Genomic DNA, 20,131 nt, shown 5'->3' with positions numbered 1-20,131 from the left:
TCTGTCCCCATTTGAAGCATCCATTGGATATCAACCCTGCTCCTCCCGTCCGAAGAAGAGAACATCTCTGTCACCTCCGTCCGCCACCACATTCGCCATTGCCATAAGATTTGGAGATCCACCATTCACAACCTCAACATCACAGCAGAGCAAAACAAGCGTCAGGCTGACCACAAAAGAATTCCGGCTCCCACTTACACCCAGATCAAGCCCGTCCAGACTCGCATGCTCTGCCCTCCTTCCGAGCCCCTTCCTTTAGTCCACCGGATTGTAGACTCCCGTCGACGAGGTCGTGGCTGGCAATACCACGTTGATTGGGCGGGCTACGGTACGGAGGATCGATCCTGGGTTCCTGGTTCCTTTATTTTAGACCCAACCCTCATCTCTGACTCCCGTTCATGACTTCCCTCCTGTTCATCTAGGCCACCAGGTGGCGACCATTGAGGGCGGGGGTACTGTTGTGTTCTGGGGTTCTTTGTCTTTATTGTGGTTGCTACTCACCATTCTGCCACCAGAGGTTGCCAGACTCATCTTCCTGGAGTTGTCCAGGAAGGTAATAGATATGGAGATATGAAGGTGGCATTATATGTAGTTGTGTGCTGTCATCCAGTGCACCGGATCCTAATTAGCTCACCCAGCCGGGAGTACTAGAGGAGCTGACTGCCAGAACTTCGGCGCCAGTAACGATACCTCTGAGCCCCATAGAGCTAGTCTCTGTTTTCTCCTCATTGTCTGATCACCTAATGATTCTCCTTGTTGTTTCCTGCCTTCCGGTGTTTTCCCTGAGACGACCTGGATTCTCTTCGTGACGATCTCCCATGGCTTTCTGTAGTAGATCTTCCTCGTGACACCGTGGAATGTACCCACTGGTTGACCGAGTTTCCAAACTCACCTCTTCTGTCTGATTGCAAGTTTCCCCGTGATTCTTCGACTAGCAGTCGCACCGCTCCTCTGTTTCCCGCTGGACCTCAGCCTACCAGTCCGCCCTCCGATGCACTTACCTTTACCCTTTGGATTCCTGCCGTTAAGCACCGGACCACCTGGACTCACAAGAAGACAGAGACCCCGGACATTTCAGTAACCTGCCCCAGGACCACAAACTACATCTCCACAAGTAAGCTCGTTCCATTTTTTTATCTGTTAGTACTTCCATTTCCGACAGCCCTTGAACCCATCATCCTGCTCTTCTTCTCTTAGTGTGCCGATCGCTCTGTGAGCTCATTCCTGGACCAGACCCGTTTTCGCCACGTTCATCATTCTTTGTGTTTACAATAAACTCTCTTACTGATTTACAACTTCTCCTGTGTTGTGTTCTGCATGTGGGTTAGAAAACCCACATGCAGTGATACCCATCATGACACAACCATTTTGTTGAGCATGTTTTTGTTTTTTTTAATTGTTCATTTATCAGAGTTAATTAATATAGCACTGATATCAAATGACATAATTATGTTCAGTAACTACTTTGACACCATTATATGGCAAAAATTATAATGCAAATACCTATAAAAATACTGGCCAAAACAGCCTGCAGGTGCAGAGTAATTGTTTTGATTGCCTGATTGAAAAGTGCCTAAAGAACCATGCAGATTTGAAAAAGAGTGACATCTTGAGTTCTAAAGTGCCTGCCAAATGATCAAGCAGACATTTAAAGTGGTATTTAGTTTTGGTGTAAAACGGCTGGGATGAGGATCAGGGTCTCCATATCCAAGGTCATGGTCTTGAGCCAGTGTTAAGTCAATTTGTGTTTCTGGTATCTGATGGGTGAATTATGGCAATCAGATATTGTTATAGGATGTCTGGGTTCTCCCTTAGAGAGAGAAGCTCAGTCATACAATAGGGGCTAAAGAGTAGGGCCACTGATCCTACATGGAGGAGCCAGTTGAGGTGGCTTGGAAATCTAGTTAGGATGGCTCCCTGGTGAGGTGTTCTGGCCAAATCCCATCAGGAGGAGACCCAGAGGAAGACCCAGGACACATTGGAGAGACTATCGCCTGGCATAGGAATGCCTTGGGATACTTCAGGAGGAGCTGGCCAAAGTGGCTAGAGGGAGAGAAGCCTGCATGCCCCTACTTAGGTTGCTACCCCCGCAAACTGGATGGATGGATGATGGAAGGATAGATGGATGGATAGAAAGACATTGGGTGTTGAATAAAGATGTTCTGATAGGCTATTTTTTGGTGTCCTCATGGCAGAAAATGGCACAGGGAAGGCATTATATTGAGTCATGTGAGAGATGAAGTATACAAATGTTGTGCAGGAACTGCATCATCGGTTATAGGTTGGGCGAGTGTTCCAAGATAGTCTCAATGTACTGAGACAGCAGGGAGAGCAGAACATGCCAGGTAAGATAGCTATGCACAGCCGTGGCAGGAAAACCACACCTTAATAGCAAATAACCAGACAGGTAAAATCCAGAGGTAATGTAGCTTGAGAGAACATCAAAAACAGTTAGGAAAGCAAGGCCAGTAATGTTAAACTAATTTTTGTCAATCTTAATTAGATGGGGAAGTGGCAGCCAGGTGGGCCAGTGTCCTCTTGCATCCGTTATTGTATGACGTGTACATGAATGTTGGGGAAACCGAGACTGAAAAGCCCATTTCAGCTTACCTTAGCCTGGTGAAGGTCCACCCCATACATAGAGAGTTTTTTGGCGTTCTCCAAAAACATCAGGTCTGCCTGAGCTGGACACATTATCCTGCCAAAAGAAAGAAATAGAAATGTAACAATTTATGCATTGAAAAATAGTAAAAACAAAATATACCTTTCTACATTATTAATGAATGAGCCATTCATTAATTAATTGTTAGATACACTGGAAAAATCAAAGAACAATGTTGAACAATACAATTAATGTGCCTCAGATAATAAAATGCAGTCCAAAAACATAAAACTCTATTTAAAAATACATAGAAATAAATTAGATAATAATTTGGGAATGTAAAAACCATTTCCATCACTGGTTGATTTAGATCAACCAGTGATATAATCTCACCTATATGTACGATGCAGCTCCATCATTTTGTCCTCCAGCTCCTTTGTCTGACCTGAGGCCATTTTCATCTCCTTAGCATAATGATTGCCGTGCACCTCAGGGTCATACTCACCCAGCTCTGACTGCAAGGCATAAGAACCTAGTAGAGCCAGGGTAACAAATGAGCAAGGAAGGCGGCCCTGTAGGATATCCTTCCGCAGCTGCAGACACAGGTAGTACCTTTAATGTACAAAATAGAAACAATTCAACAGTTACAATTTTTCGGGTAAAATTGAAATAGGCTTTTAATGGAAGTGTGTACTTAGCAAATGAGCTGAACATGTTCTACAACAGGTTCAGTTCAGGGACAAGCTAATTATCATCCTCTCCCACCCCCACACAAACAGACATTCCACCTTTCTCTAACCCACAGCTTTCCTGTCTATCTTCCACCTCAGTCATGGACTCTTCTTCCAAAGGTTTGTCTTGTGGAAGCAGAATTAGGACCAAATCAGCTGCTCTTGCTGCTCCCTTTGGTTCCAATACCAAAGAAAACTCACCGATAAGTCATAATTGACTGATCAATGACTTGACATCCCACATCAGGAAGGTCTTGGAGAGGCTCCTGTTGGCCCACTTGAGTAAGCAAAGAAGCACATATTAAGACCCTCTACTGTTTGCTTGTTGCCATGGAGTTGGAGTTGAAGACACTATCATAAACTGCTTCAGCAAACCTCACTGTCATCTGGACAAAGCAGGCAGCACCATGAAGATCATGCTCTTTGATTTCTCCAGTGTATCTAACACAATGCAGCCTGATCTGCTCTGTGAGAAACTCCAGAAGACACAAGAGAAGGCCTCAACAATCGCCTCGATCTATATATGACTACCTAACAAACAGACCACAGTTTGTGAGACTGAAGGACTGAGTGTCTAACCAGGTGGTCGGCAACACAGGAGCACCACAGGGAACTGTACTCTCACTATTCCTTTTCACTATGTACTCTTCAGACTTCCAGCATAAATCCGACTTTTGTCATCTACAGAAATACTCTGATGACTCTGCAGTTGTTGGGTGTGTCAGAGTGTACAGAGTGGACAAGAGGCTAAGTATGTGATCTTGAATGTGAACAAAACAAAGGAGATGATTGTAGATATCAGGAGAAACAGGGTTAGATCAAATCCTATTTCCAGCATGGGAGAAGAAGTGGAGGTGGTTGATGAATATAAATACCTCTGTGTTTGCCTGGACAGACTGGACTAGAGACACAACAGTGAAGCAGGCTATAAGAAAGGACAGAGCAGACTGGACTTCTTGAGGAAGCTAAAATCCTTCAAGGTTTGCAGCAAGATGCTGCAGATCTTCTATAAGTCTGCTGTTGAGAGTTTCATCTCTTCTGTTGGAGCAGCAGCATCAGAACCAGAGACCTAAAAAGGCGCAACAGCCTGATAAAGCTGCACAGTGGCGCAGTTGGTAGAGCTGCTGTCTTGCAGCAAGAAGGTCCTGGGTTCGATTCCCGGCCCGGGGTCTTTCTGCATGGAGTTTGCATGTTCTCCCTGTGCATGGTGGGTTCTCTCTGGGTTCTCCGGCTTCCTCCCACAGTCCAAAAACATGACTGTCAGGTTAATTGGTTTCTCTAAATTCTCCCTAGGTGTGAGTGTGTGTGTGCGTGGTTGTTTGTCTTGTATGTCTCTGTGTTGCCCTGCGACAGACTGGCGACCTGTCCAGGGTGTACCCCGCCTCTCGCCCGGGACACGGCTGGAGATAGGCACCAGCAACCCTCCAGACCCCATTAGGGAAGAAGGGTGTTCAGAAAATGGATGGATGGATGGATGGATTCACAGGATTAATGCTTTTTTGATCGACCTTTGGTAGCAATTCATACCTCAAGTCTTTTTGAATCCAATACCACAAACTTAGCTCAGCTATCTTTAGGCCAGGGGTGTCAAGCTCCAGTCCTCAAGGGCCGCTGTCCTGCAGTTTTTAGATGTGCCACAGGTACAAAACACTGGAATGAAATGGCTTAATTACCTCCTCCTTGTGTAGACCAGTTCTCCAAAGCCTTGCTAATGACCTAATTATTCTATTCAGGTGTGGTGCAGCGGAGGCACATCTAAAAGTTGCAGGACAGCGGCCCTCGAGGACTGCAGTTTGACACCCCTGCTTTAGGCAGTTTCACCCATTCTTCTTTGCAGTTCTTCTCCAGCTCCATCAGTTTGGATGGAAGATGTCTGTGCAGACATGTTCAGACCTCTGTAGAGATGTTAAATCGGATTCAAGTCAGGACTCTAGCTTGGCCACTCCATGACTTTCAGACTGGGGTTGGAGCCACTCCTTTCAGATCTTGCTTATATGCTTTAGGTCTTTGTCTTGCTGACAAATAAATCATCATCCCAGTCCAGAACAATGAGGTTGTTATAGAGTATGTCTCTTTACATTGCTACTTTTATTCTTTCCTCTATCAATAAGAACAGGCATAAAAACATGTAGAGAAAACAGTCCTTACAAGTATTTCTGCAATTGGTTCCAAGAAGATGAAGCAGAAACTGAACAGATTTAATTCCAAGGTCAGTTCGGAGTATAGGCAAATGGACTGAAGAAAGTTTACGTAAAAGAAAACTCAACTGTTCCTCCAAATTTGAGATTAAGAGCCCAAAAGCAATGACTCTCAATCACACTTGGACATAATTAGAAGTTTTTGCAAAACATGTACTTCTAGAAGTAGTTTTACTGTACTTTTTACTTCTACTTGAGCAATGCTTTTTTAGAGAGTAAATATCATGTTTTTAATCCTAGCTTTTTGCATGCGAATTATGCAAAAAGCATGATTTATATGTGATTGTAGCGCCACAGACTCTTTGTTTACCCCTGTTCTGAGGTGCGTTTTACAGAAACTTGTTTTGCTGCGTTTTTTTAATTTTTTTATAAAGTGAATGAGATATTTCATGTCCTGCCCCCCTGGGCCTAACACAGTTACAAATTTTGCTGGGCGATTAATTGTCCCAGAAATTATTGTGACAAATGATAATATTGTCATTTTGAGACAATTGTTGGCTAATAGAATAAAAATATATAGGCAGTGTTCACATTCAGATCCTCCAGTTAGAGGGAGAAAAGTGATCGTCCCCCACAAGATGCCGCCCTGGGCGGTTGCCCATGTTGCAAATACCAGAAACCACCACTGCACTTCAGTGATCGTCAATAGGATGGTCCCCAAGCAAACAAACGGCATCTGTGCATTTTAGGTGCAGATATGTTGCATTTTAGGTGCATCTTAGGATTACTGTAAAACAGCTGAAACACTGACTTCCTTTAAATCTCAACTAAAACCCACTTGTTTAGAGTTTTATTTGAAACGTAATCAATTGCAAATTTATTGACGGAATCTGACTTGATGTGTTTTTATTGTTGATTCTATGTTGCATTGTGTTTTTGTGTTTGATTTGATGTAAAGCACTTTGAAATGACTTGCTGCTGAAATGTGCTATACAAATAAAGTTTGATTTGATTTTTTTTTTTTATTTGATATGTTGGTCATTGACCAGTTGCTACTGTTTTACAACATAGCGGCTCCACAGGTTCAGTGGTTAACTACTGTCATTCAGATTGAATCCAAAGCCTCAGACTGAAGCTGTTACGTTTGGCTTTTAAATCTGCGTTTTTCAGCTCACTCCTTCTCACTGGACTCTGTGGTAGGAGACCAGGAGCCCAGCAGGTAACTGAGATGATGGTAACATGGTTACCATTCATTTCTATGGAGTTTGGGTGGTGAGGCGACAGACAGTTGAGCAAACAACGTGCCGTAATTCATTCATGTGAAATTTCGAAATGCATTCTAGATATGCTACACCAGAAAGTTGGAAATACTTTAATCTCAGAATTGTGAGATTAAAGTCAGGTCATAATTCTTTTTTTTTCAGTGGTCCATGTGAGTTAGTACTGCTTACTTAATATAAATTAGGTTTACTTACTCACTAAGCAAAGCAAACCAATCTTCAGCTTACTTTGCTTAATTTTTTCTTTTGAAGCAACGAGTTAGCATAATTTTTTAAATTATTTTAATCTTCTTGTGATCTGATTGTCCTTACAGGGGCACTATTATGCATCTTCCAGCCACATATACTGTAAAATCTAAGTAGTTCACATTACTCACAGCCTTATAGGAGGATCAGTGAGTAGTAAAGCTTTCATTAGCAGAATTTTCACAGAAAATATTTAACATTACTTGAATATTCGTCTAAGACTAAAGAAGCGGAAAATAAATCAAAGCTCATAATAAAAGATTAATCTAACAGTTCTACTGTAAAACATAACTGATATTCCTACAGCATCTTGTCATAACTGTCTCCATAGCACAGTGCTTGTGGTGCTTGTTTTCAGACATTAATGTTAATTCAAAACTTTCATTATTTTAAACGTCGGTGTTCAGAGCAGTGAGATAGAGCAGTGAGTTTGAACAGGGTTCGAATTTACACAAAACTCATTAAATGATGGAGTGGAAGAAATTAATAAAGACAGGAGTTTTTCTTCTGTGTACAGCTGAAGCCAGTACTGCACATCTTAGGATTATGTCATCAACACCTGAAACTTATCAACCAGTCCTTTTTATGTTCAAATTTATTTCACTTGTTAGAATAATTCAAAATCAACTTGCAGCTCCATTTCAAACTCTAAAGAGAGTTTTTGTATCAAACTCTTACTTTTTAATTTGTTGCAGTTTGAAGTCGTGTTGTAAATTAAATTCCGGAAGTCATAAAATCACTAGCATTTACCTCCTTTGGGCAAAACTGGGGAGTTTAAATAGAATAAATTTACAATTATTAAACAGCAGGATGCATGATGTACCTTGTTATGTCCTCTGACAGCTGGGCTGGATCCGGTGGGTAAAATTTCACATTAAAGGTGAAATTATAATTGGCCCCTGCAGAACAAAATCCAGAATGATTTAGAATAAGTATATAATAATGCAATGAAGTCAAAACAGAATCCACAATTTATTTGTATACTTAGCTCACCTTGCACCTGCCTACGAATCTCTTTAGTCAAATCCATCCAAGTCTGTCAGAACAAAAGAAGAATGTATGATGTCTATTAAATCTCCATGAATACAATAATCTCAGGTTTATTTATTCAATACATTTTTATAAGATGCTATTTTGTATGAGTGGAGTAGAAAGAAAATGTTAGATTTGACTCCTTCCAGTCTGGTTTCCGGTCTCACCACAGCACAGAAACTGGCCTAGTCAAAGTGTTCAATGATATCCATATAAATACGGACTGTGGGAGAACCACAGTGCTGGATCTGTTGGACCTCAGTGCAGCTTTTGACACTGTTGACCATGAAATATTACTGAATGGACTGGAGAGTTGGGTCGGACTCTCCGGTCCAGTGCTTAACTGGTTTGAATCTTACATAAAGAACAGGGATTTCTTTGTTTCAATTGGAAACTTCTCAGCAAAGAGGTCAAAGGTCACATGTGGGGTACCCCAAGGTTCAATCCTAGGACCCCTCTTATTCAATATCTATATGCTCCCACTAGCTCAGGTTATAATAGGAAATAATATCAGCTACCATAACTATGCAGATGACACACAGCTCTACATTACGATGTCAGCAGGTGACCTTTAACCCCATCCAATCACTGAACAGATGCTTAGAACAGATAAATGTGTGGATGTGTCAAAACTTCCTCCAGCTGAACAAAAACAAAACTGAAGTTATTATTTTTGGATCTAAAGAGGAACGATCTAGATCAGGGGTCCCCAAACTCGGTCCTCGAGGGCCGGCCTCCTACATGTTTTAGTTTTCTCCTTGGTTTAACGCACCTGAATCAAATGATGGCTCGTTAGAAGGCCTAAGAAGAACATTGACATGCTGAAAAGGTTGCTGGTGCCACCAGGGAGAGAACTAAAACGTGCTGGATGCCGGCCCTCGAGGACCGAGTTTGGTGACCCCTGATCTAGAGTTATAGATCTAGAGTTATTGATCTAGAGTCAGTGCACAGCTTCAGTTATTACAACTGAAAACCAGTGATCAGCCTGAAACCTGGCAGTAGTGATGGACTCTGAGCCACATAAAGACAGTCACAAAGTCGGCCTTCTATCACCTGAAGAACATTTCCAGGATTAAAGGACTAATGTCTCAGCCAGATCTAGAGAAACTCATCCATGTGTTTATCTTCAGTCATATTGATTATTGCAACAGCGTCTTCACAGGTCTGTCCAACAAATCAATCAAACAGCTGCAGCTGATCCAGAATGCTGCTGCTCACGTTCTCAACCTTCCAGACCTCTCAGGTCTTCTGGTTCTGGTTCTGCTCTGCGTCCCCAGAACCAGAACCAAACGAGGAGAAGCAGCATTCAGCATCTATGCACCACAAATCTGGAACAAACTTCCAGAAAACTGTAAAACAGCTGAAACACTGGCTTCCTTTAAATCTCGACTAAAAACCCACTTGTTTAGAGTTTTATTTGAAACGTAATCAATTGCAAATTTATTGACTGAATCTGACTTGATGTGTTTTTATTGTTGATTCTATGTTGCATTGTGTTTTTGTGCTTGATTTGATGTAAAGCACTTTGAAATGCCTTGCTGCTGAAATGTGCTATACAAATAAAGTTTGATTTGATTTTTGATTTTTATGATAAGTGCTCACCTTCATAGTGGAGGTCTCCCAGATGGCCAGGCCATAATAGTCTTTTTCCAGAAGGTTTAGGTGATCACATACTTTCATGAACAGCTCCTGGCCTTTGGCATGTTTCTGATATATTTGCAGACATGGAAAGATAATGAAGTTCACACTCACATACATCTGATCTCATTAACAAATTAGATTTTGTATACTGCAAAGAAGACTTCATCAAGAGAAAGAAATACTTAAAATTTAATCAGAAGAGTTTAAATTTAAACAAAAATTTTACTCCAATTTTTGCTAGATATGTTTTCCTTACCTGGGTGTATATCTTCACTTTGCACTACTTGTTATGAATCACACTGGGACATTAAAGGTCATCCAATTTGTGATGGAAAACAGAAGATGTGATCTCATTGAGGAGTTTTCAGCTATTTTTGTGCAAATATACTGTATGCTGTTATAGTGTTCCAAGTCAAAAGTAACCAATCAGAGCCAGGAGGGAGGTCTTAATGCAGTCAAACAAAGCTGCCCAGTGGTGCTATTGGTGGAGAAAACAATTCTGGAAAATCATTTATCCACCATCATCGGTAGCAATGCTAACAAGCCTCAGTTCATGAACCAACATTACCACAGCAGAGAACAAGTGGGTGGTGGAGCAATGATTGACAGCACTAAGACACTCCTCCTTTTGCCGGTGACTGAGGGGTGTATTTCTGCAGATATTTTTTTTCACAGATTATTTGTCTTGTGTTACAAGACAAATAATATATGTAATAGTCATGACATAATGGTCAGCTTAACAAATATGTAAAAAAAAAAAAAAATCAATAAAAGTTACTTACTGCAGCTTTAAATCTTGGTGTTCTTTAGTAGTAATTATCTAAGTGTATTCTCAAAAAACATTTTTTGTTTTTAAAAACATTATTTTTGCTTTTATGTTTTTACGGTTTAGACGCATAACATCATTGGAAATCAGTGCTGCTCACATTCCTAATGCTGTTTGGTGCACCCACAATTGAAAAGTCACTGTAGTGAAGGGATGTTAGCTGCTGTACTTTTTATGTTTATATGTTTTAGACAACATGTGTTTGGAAATGTTAGAGAACAGCATGACAGCCTTTCTGCACTGCAGTATAACCAACTAACAGAGATAAAGCATTTTTTACATAGAAAAGTTACAAATCCTTACATCCAACTCGCACTCAAACAGAGCATCATCCAGCAGTGTGACTCTGATCTGCAGTGTCTTTGGTCGGCGTGGAGCTCTGGGTGTCTTGACCTCCTCCTCTGTTGTCTTCTCCTTATCTTCCTTACCCCCTCTTTCAGAACCAAATTCCTTCTCTTTGACCTCCTCCTTGTCCAGAACCACTGCCTCTCCCTTTTGGTCATTCTTCTCCTTCACCTTTCCAGTCACGTCCTCAGCTGCATCTTTCTTTTCGGCCTGAAGAGCCTGACAAATAAATTTTAATGATGGTACCACACTCTGTTCTAAATTCTAATTTGTTTGGACAGTAGGCAGCTCTACAAGTATCTTTAGGGCCTGAGTAAAACTAAACTAATGAAGTGTAATGGGTGAACATATAGATCCAATTAAGCTTATGGCTAATACGATGCATACTTCCTCCAAGCAGTATGTTTCTTCTGGAATCAATTAAATAACTGGAAGTTACAGAAAGCAAGAGGGTCAAATTAATGTTCTACCTTTAAAGAACAATATGAAAAAATCTGTATTTTAGTCAGTTTCATAAACATCTGGTTTATTTTGGCAGAAACGTTTATTGTCACATTTTCTAAAGGAGCCAGATAACAATGAATTTAGCTAATAAATTGGAAAAACATAACTTAATTTAAACTTAAAGTGCTTTATAAGTTTTGTTTTCTGAAAGTTAAATGTTTCAGATGAAACAAATTTTATGCCTAGACAAAAAAAAAAAAAAAAAAATACTAAACCTATGTAAAACCAAACAAGCTGGTCCTACATCAAAAAGGAAATAACTCCAAAACCTAATGAGTGGTTGTGCCACCCTTGGCAGACACGACTACCATCAAAGGTTCATGACACTATTGTGTAACAAACACACTGCCAGAATTAATACAGTAATGTATTAATTCTGCCACAGTATAAGTGGGCAATTGCCGCTCCATGTCAAGAGGAGTCCAGACTTTGACTAGGCTGGGCCAATCCAAAACTCTCTTTTGTTTTTCAGAGATGGATGTTTGCCACACTAAATAAGCGACAGAAGTTGGAATTGAATGCCAAATCTTTTCCTTCCCAGTTTTCTGCTAGAGAGCAGAATTCATGGATCTTCACGTTTTACTCCACCTACAAACCACAAACAAATTCTCCAAAAATTCTAGATTTATCCTATCATCCCACAGAATATTTTCTAAAGCTCCTGTGCTGTTTTATGGAACTGTGAAACCTTTATGAAACCTTTATTTAAATTTTGATCACCATTAGTTCTGGCCTTTCAATTTCCCCATAGATCACATTTTTGTCCAATCTTGTTCTTTTTATTATTGAGTCATGTAACAGTGTTCAACAGAGGTAGGGGAGACATGTCCTACTTTAAATCTTGTTCTGGGTTCTTTGCGTGACATCCTGAATGAGTTACAGATACAAGGTTCTACCCTGTTTGACATTGTCTGCAAAGTGACAATGAAACTCTCAAATTTTGTTCATAATTTTACCAGGGTAAGGCTGGTTGGAGTAGGAACTAAATCATAAAAAACTACTTTGTGCCTTATATTAAAATTTAAGATCTAAAACATCTGTAAGAGAGCGAATGCATTTTCACAGCTTACCTGAACCTCTGCACTGCTGACTGAATGTTGGTCCAAGGCAACCTCTCCCTCTATTTTCAATTCAGGTTCAGGATCAGCAATAGGAGCTTTAGCTTCATCTTCCTCATCCTCTCTGTGTCCTCCCTCACTGTCATACTGTGAACGCCGTTTAAGGAGGGAAGAGAAGAGGCGAGAGAGACCACGGCTGGTAGAATTTTGATTTTGAGGCTGGAGGTTGTCATCCTCATGACAATGCAGCTGAGAATCTTGGCCAGCTTCTTCCTGCTGCTGCTTTGGCTTTTTCTGGTGACTTTCCACTTCATCTGTGGTCATGGCAACAGCTGTTAAATTGCATAAAAGTATGAAATTAAAACCAACAATGCTTTTATAAGATAAAACATAAACATAAATAGATTAAAATTAGTTTACATGACTTTTACAGACATCTTCTAAACTCATACAGGAGTGCTCTAATCTTTCCTTAAAGTCTTAATAATTACTTCTGTCAAGCTGTGATTGGTGCTGTAACATGAGAAACTCAGTTTTAGTAAATAATACATGAAGGCTATTTGGGTGTGGTTAAATGCAGACAACATGGCTGCCAGGCAGTGTGGTGGCTAGGTTTAAGCAATAACATGAGCAAACTTGTTCTCAATGCTGAAAGTGCATTGAGAATAATGCGCTTGTTCATTATTCAAAGGGTAAAAGGGTCAATGTGTGAGAGCCTTTAATGCTCACAGAACTTCCAGACAGGCCAAGCAGAAGCTAAAGCTGGTTTATTCACACTTTAGGTTTGTAGGGAATCAGTTCAACACGGTTTGCTATTGTCATTGTGCATTTAAAATCAATATTTACAATTCAATGCATGCACATGCTCACCAGGGTGGGAGCTTCTAGTGTTGCTGCCCCCAAAATGAGAAACAACTTACCTGTCCACTTTCAAAACTCTCCATTTTTATTCTTTGGATTTTGACACACCTGAGACTTGTGCATTTACTTCTGTTTTAGCATTGATTTGATCTTGTTGTAAGTTCTCCCCTTTTTTTCTTTTGCTCTGTCAATATTTTAAGTGTTCATTGACTTGATCTATATAGAACTGTGTCACAGTTGTTTTTATTCCTAAAGTGCTTTATAAATAAAGTAATTGTAATATTGCTAAACAGCATTAGGTAGCAGCAACAGATACAAGCAATAAATACCTACTTATTAAACTATAAAGGAATAATGGATAATTATTATCACAGCACAGATTTTGTGATATAATTTCATCAACTGAAAAGTTCTATTCTACCATATGTCAATGATTAAAAAGATTGTCTTAGATTTCTTGCACCCATATATCTACTAGGATGCTCACAAATATGTTTTCACAACTTTGATCACATTATTATCAATAGTGGTAGCATAAATTTTTATCCATTGCTTGAATGCTGACAGACTGTGTACATATACAAAGGTCTAAATAAAGACATTAGAATATACAAGTGGTGGACAGCTGCACTACATTACATTACATAGTGCACAATTATTAAGTAAGTTTAGGCAGGGAAGGCTGAAACCTGACTGCCACCGAACAAGACACATCATTTGAAAGGTCTAGACTGGACCAATACATTTTCTGAAGACAGATTCTTAAAAGGTTTTATGAACTGATGAGATGAGTGTGAATCTTGACGGGCCAGATAGATGGATGCGTCCGTGGATGGATCAGTAATGGGCACAGAGTTCACACCAGACACCAGACACCAGCAGGGTGGAGGCAGGGTGGTGATATGGGCTGGTATTATCAAAGATGAGCTAGTTGGACCTTTTCATGTTGAACATGGACTCAAAATCAACTCCCAAACATACATAATGGAAGGCTTATAACTGTTAAAGCTAAAAGAAGGGTGACTCTATTGGTCACTGATTTAGTTGTCCACAACAATTTTGCTGTTGTGGACAACAACTACAAAACTATGTTTATTTTTCTCATTTTAACAGATGGCAATAAACAAGTGAAATGGGAAAAACTTTTAATTCAGTTGCATAATAATTCTGTACACTAATAGTTGCCCAATAACTGTACACACACAGATATCGTCCTAAGGAAGCCATAATCTCACTTTTACTTTCTTAAAGAGATCCATGATTACTTGTAGCAAAAGACTTTATTTGGGAAATATTTATTTTAGAATTAAAAACAATCCAGTAATGACAGGTTGATGTTGTTTAGTTTTTATAAATTTTAATAAAATATTGTCACACAAATGTTGCCATGTTGTTTGCGCTGCAATGCATTCTGGACAAATGACGTCTAAAGGGCCAACTACCCAAATTCCACCAGTCAAAACTTTTTAATTTGAACTGGGCCGTAATGAAATTGATTGGAATGTAGAAATCACAAGAGGTAATAAAGATGAGAACCAAACAGAGGAAGGGGGCCGGGTTGGCCATAGGAGCTGGTGTTGTGTTGCTGCTATGTCATGATGTCATGTTGCTTTTATTTAAAAGCTGTGATACCTGTCTGACAGGTGTAGCAGACAGTTTGTGCTACACATATGACGATCTGTCAGTGTATGCTGATCTGACAGAACAACGGCTCTCCCACAGCACTCTTCTTTTTTCATGTGGGAAATTATTCAGATTCATCTAAATGCTTCTTTTTTTTCAATGAAAGCCAATAGTGACACACTGTGGCATTATCTTAAATTAGACTAATCAAATGCAATGTGATAAACAACAACTCAGGTAAAGCTAGCCTTCCTGTGTTTACTCTGTAGATTCCAGTACAGAATTGGGCAAAACACGTCAACCCCTGGGTGAACAAATGCCGACCATCATGGGTGAAAAATGTAGCAAAAGATTTACCGTATTTTTCAGACTATAAGCCGCTACTTTTTCCCAGGCTTTGAACCATCTGGCTTACAGCCCAGTGTGGCTTTTCTGTGTATTTTTCTTCAACCGTTCTTTAGCAGGAAGTAAATCAGTGGAAGTCAAAATTGGAAATCAAAGAAGAAAGTGCTGATTTTCATTTAGAACAAGCATATGCTAACAGCAGGCATGACGGAGAAATGTTTTCAAACTCATACCCCCTCATCATGGAAACAACACAAAGAATTTCATATGATGACGCTTTTAAGTTGAAATCTATCAATCTGGCAGTACAGATTGATAGCTGCTGCACGTGAGCTCGGAGTGAACGAATCCATGAGACGTTGGAGACGCAGGACTGCGTCCTTATAGCAGATTTATTAAGGATGCAGCCCTCCGAGAGCGGTGGAGATACCAGCGGCTTATATTGCTGGGTTTCAGACATGTGACCCGGATTATGCGAGAGATTCAGATGGAGGTACGGAAGGGAATGCAAACCCATATTATATGATGAGCCAGAAGAAAGCTTTAAAAAGCCTGGAGAATACAATCATTTAGTTTCAAGTCGGGTCAAACATTTAGGATCAAAAGAAGCATTAGTCTGTGATAATAATGCTATTGTGAACAACAAACTAACCCAGTGGTTCCCAAAGTGTGGGGCAGGCCCCCCTAGTGGGGGAACAGTGCCATTGCAGAGGGGGCACTGGAAGCAGTATGAATGAAACAAACAACAACAAAAAACAGTTACACTAAAGTGTTTCACTGTAAAGATGGTTCGTAGTGTGTTTTGTTGCAACCTAAAGTGTGAAAAAAACTTTTGTGGAGTTTGAAAACAAAATATGTGTAAAGGTTTATGTCTGGTTGAACGATGTGTGCCTAGTGATTTTTTTTTTCTTTTTGGGGGGGATTTTATTGTAATCCATAGGGGGCCCAGAAGAAAATCTTTGGGAACCACTGAACTAACCCATGTTATTTCTATTAGCTTGGATCTCCTGGTAAATAATTCATTTAGCTTCTGTAAAGCCAAATTCATGCTGGAGTTGTATGCCAATATTGAGTCGTTGTAGGGGTCTGGATTCAGGTCCAATGTAGGTCAACTATTTGTAGCGATCTACAGAAACCCCATGTTTGTGTCTGGTCATGAATATAGTTTGTGGCCAGACACGAACCATGTGGGGGAATAGACAGCTCACTGACTGCATGGCTGGGTAGGTTATATTTAATTTATTTACTTTTTTTTTCTAGCATGAAAATCCCACTGAATAAACATTATATTTTCTGTCTGTGACTTGGCACTGTGATAGCTGCTAACACCATTAGCACTCTGAGGACAACAATGCTAGGGCATAAAAATAATATTTTACCTTACATATGCTTATCTTTCTAAGTGACTATCCAATAAAATATCTGAAAATATAATAAAATTATGCGATCATTACCTGTTAGAAAGTGGGTGCTGCAAACTCTGGCATTGTTACTTTCCACACCTGCTGCTTAAATAATATCAATATGAAATTGATACCATGGTTCCATGGTTCTAACAATGGTAGGGGGACTAAAAAAGTGTAGGAGGAGCAACAGCAGGGTAAAGGCTTGGCAGAGCCGCTGAAGCGAGGAGCTACCTGTTAGCTGTGGCTCTGCAGCACAAACATAAAGCCCTCAAGTAAATAAATATTTAAAGCAAAAGACATGTAAACCTTTTATTTAGTTCACCGCTCAATAAGAAGATACACATTAACAATAAAGATCAGACTGCAGTTTGTTATTTCATTACTTTGATTGAATCGTGATAAGCTGCCTCATTAGCAAAACTGCTTCACTGCTTTCAAAGACTTAAGCTTTTTTGTCAAAGGTAGCAAACATCTCATTCATATTTAGCTCTTTAACTTTTAGTTAATTAGAAGAGTTTGAAACGGGAGGGAGAGGCTGAGCAAACAGCTCTGTATGGGAGCCGAGAACAGAAGAGAGAACAGATAGAAGAAACAGAAAGTTATGCCTTTATTTCTTACTGTCTTCAACGTAGAGCTTTTAAAAACACAAAATAAAATCTGAATATTTTTCTATATAAAGTGTTATGTTTAAGTTAGAATACCCCCCACATATTCATTTCTATCTACTTGTTGATTCTCAGTCATCCAGGACATGGCAAAACTAACATAGACTTAAAAATAACAAGTTATAATTTAAGTAGCCCATAACGTGCATTGGGAGCCATTTCAATGAATCAATGTTTATGATTCATTGAATCATAAACATTCAATGAATGTTTATGATTCAATGAATCATAAAAAAAGCTTTATTCATTAAAGCTTTTTTATTTAGAACCTTAATTTTTTGTAAAGGTGTAGCAGAGATCAGTCAGACTGAACAAAACTTGCATAGAAGCAACATTTGAATTTTTGTTTTATTTCTCAATAGTTTGTTGATATTCATTACTAGTCATTTTTGGTCCTGCAGCTTGAATATGGTTTAAAAATTCTTTAAACCATATCTGGCGTTACATTTCACTGTAACTTCACTGACCCCGAAATTACTCTTAATTTGGTCAAAATTGCTCGTTATTGGCCCCCCCAATAATCAGATGGAATTTACCTCTGGGTTGCCCACGTCAGAGTTTTTAGTATCTTATGGTTGCTAAAAACTTTACAAGACTGACTGATTTTAGTCAGTCTTGATAGTGGGTGTACAAAACTGAATAAAATGTTGTGCTACATGACTGGATTTATTTTTTCTCGTACATTAAATTTTATGACACGCAAAATTACATGTGAATCGCCCATATTATCTCCAAGTGTATTTTGGTTAAATCACTCATCAATCACTTGGCAACAGATGGCAAATTAGGTACAGCATTTTTACAGACTAAGTTAACATAAGTGGCTCTTAGCATAAGGGTAAAAGTGGAGCAGCAAATCGAAAATGAAGGAAAAAAAGAGAGCAAGGAAACTGCAGATGCATATTTTATTTTGTCGTTCTGGAGATGAACTGGACTTTTTTGTTGGCAGTGATTCTGCCAGCACCCCCAGGGAGCCAGGCTAGTCACAGGTAGCAACTCTAACATTATTCACAATGTGTGAGTTAACTCTAGACTGACTGAAAATTGTAGAAGCCCAGCCGCTTAGATTATATCCACTTTTTTTCTCTTGGTGGTGCAGCAGTGATGTCAGTGACTGAAGGATGAGTTATAGCCACGTTTCAACAGTTTGCGTTGAGCGCGCATCAGCCAAGACAGCAGTATGGAGTTAATAGTTAAGGCTTGCTTCGCGAGCTGGGGGGTTTGGCACATGCTGGGGGGTTTGGCCCGCTTCAACGCGCACTGCTGCATACCTGGTTCAACGCGTCAACAATAAACCTAGCTTCAGCAGTTACTAGCTGCTCCAGGCTCTGAGCTGAAATAGATAAAAGTGTTAAAATGATCCGATCGCTATCCGTGGTGCTGAACTGCTTTGAATTTGTGTTGTTTCATCATTAGTGACCACGGAACCTGATGCTTCTGTTGTTCTCTTGGTTTGTTATACTTTATGTCTGATTTATGGACTTCAGAGTCGCTCTCTGTAGTGGTGAAGCTTGTAAGCCCTGCTGTTGCAGGATTGTCGATATTGTAAAGTTATATTATGAGTTTTATTATTTATAAAGGACCCGGTTATTAGGCCCGCCCCCGGCGACTTGCTCCGCTAGTGCCGAGAGTGCTGTAGTTGTTAAACAATAAAATGAATCCTCAGAACTACAACTTGCGTAATTATTGTGTACACAGCGTACAGCGTAAAAAAAATAGTCAGTAAATTTTACGGCAAAAAATGGTAAAATACCAACAGTTTCTGACCGTAATATCCAAAACATTTTATTAGCGTGGAAAATACATGGAATTACCGTAAGTTAATACCGTAAAAAAAGTCCAGAAATTTCACAGTAAAAAATTGTAAGATACCAACAGTTTCTGACCATAAAATAAAGAAGAACATCATTACCACAGAAAACACATGGAATAACAATAACTCAATAAACATATATTCCAAGTGATTTTGACAGTCATGAAATGAAGAAAACACAGAAATCTATTGTAAAAATCTAATTGCAAAATTCCGGATAAGCGGAAGAAGATGGATGGATGGATGGATGAAATTCATATAAAAATATTGTAATGTTGCCAGCAGCTAATTACCCTAAAATTAACGGTATTAATAAGTCAAAATTACAAATTTTGATGATGTTTATATCAATGATGTAAAACCATAAACCAGACTGCAAAAATAATTTACAAAGAATAGAATGCTGGTGTGATATTTTGGTTTCTTTTCTTTTTTAATAATTAAATTTATAATGCCTTTCATATATTAAACTGAAATCTCTAAGGTAGACTAAGGACGGAACTGGCGATCCACCAACTGGCGATTGTAGGGCAAACTCTTACAGCCATCATTTATGAGAGGGTTTGATTAAATGGTGTATTTGGAATTGTTTAATTTTATGTCACCCATAGATTTGTCATACATTAAGAGAAGTGTATGTCAGGCCCTGGTGCTTGGACGAAGCTGAAGTTGGTTTCCTAAAGCAGCTTCCAATTCAGAAAATGGCTAAAGGACATTTCCACCTAATTTTTCACTACTGTCAGCATCTTTAATTTACTCTAGCTAAAAAACAATAACACCTAGACTCTTCAAACCTGGACTGGATTATTCTCAACTAATAGCAAAATGTTTAAAACCAAGTGTCAGATTTGTGAAACCTTTATCTGATTTGTGAAACTTCAATAAAGAGCAATTCTAGTGTTATCCCAAAGCATAAAAATGGTGAAATCAACTTTTAATGAAGTTTCACAAATCACACACTTGGTTTTAAATGTAATGCTATTAGTTGAGAATAATCTATGGAGTTTTTCATTTT

At 39.4% G+C, this 20,131-nt stretch overlaps 1 protein-coding gene across 11 annotated transcripts in view; it reads right to left on the bottom strand.

Annotated features, from left to right (window-relative positions):
- The window catches only part of epb41a (erythrocyte membrane protein band 4.1a), an 85,224-nt gene that overhangs the window by 39,615 nt on the left and 25,478 nt on the right, over window positions 1–20,131 (bottom strand). For all 11 annotated transcript variants that reach the window (XM_044139173.1, XM_044139171.1, XM_044139162.1 and 8 more), the window contains 7 exons: window positions 12,416–12,735; window positions 10,800–11,060; window positions 9,632–9,736; window positions 7,991–8,033; window positions 7,821–7,896; window positions 2,996–3,214; window positions 2,611–2,698 (listed from right to left, as the gene is read on the bottom strand). In XM_044139173.1, the coding sequence (XP_043995108.1) occupies window positions 2,611–2,698; window positions 2,996–3,214; window positions 7,821–7,896; window positions 7,991–8,033; window positions 9,632–9,736; window positions 10,800–11,060; window positions 12,416–12,735 (1,112 nt within the window). The remainder of the gene's footprint in view (window positions 1–2,610; window positions 2,699–2,995; window positions 3,215–7,820; window positions 7,897–7,990; window positions 8,034–9,631; window positions 9,737–10,799; window positions 11,061–12,415; window positions 12,736–20,131) is intronic.

The sequence above is a fragment of the Gambusia affinis genome, linkage group LG14 (assembly GCF_019740435.1).
Source record: "Gambusia affinis linkage group LG14, SWU_Gaff_1.0, whole genome shotgun sequence".
NCBI lineage: Eukaryota > Metazoa > Chordata > Actinopteri > Cyprinodontiformes > Poeciliidae > Gambusia > Gambusia affinis.
The sequence above is the reverse complement of the archived record's forward strand: the minus strand, read 5'-3'. Positions and strand labels throughout refer to the sequence as shown.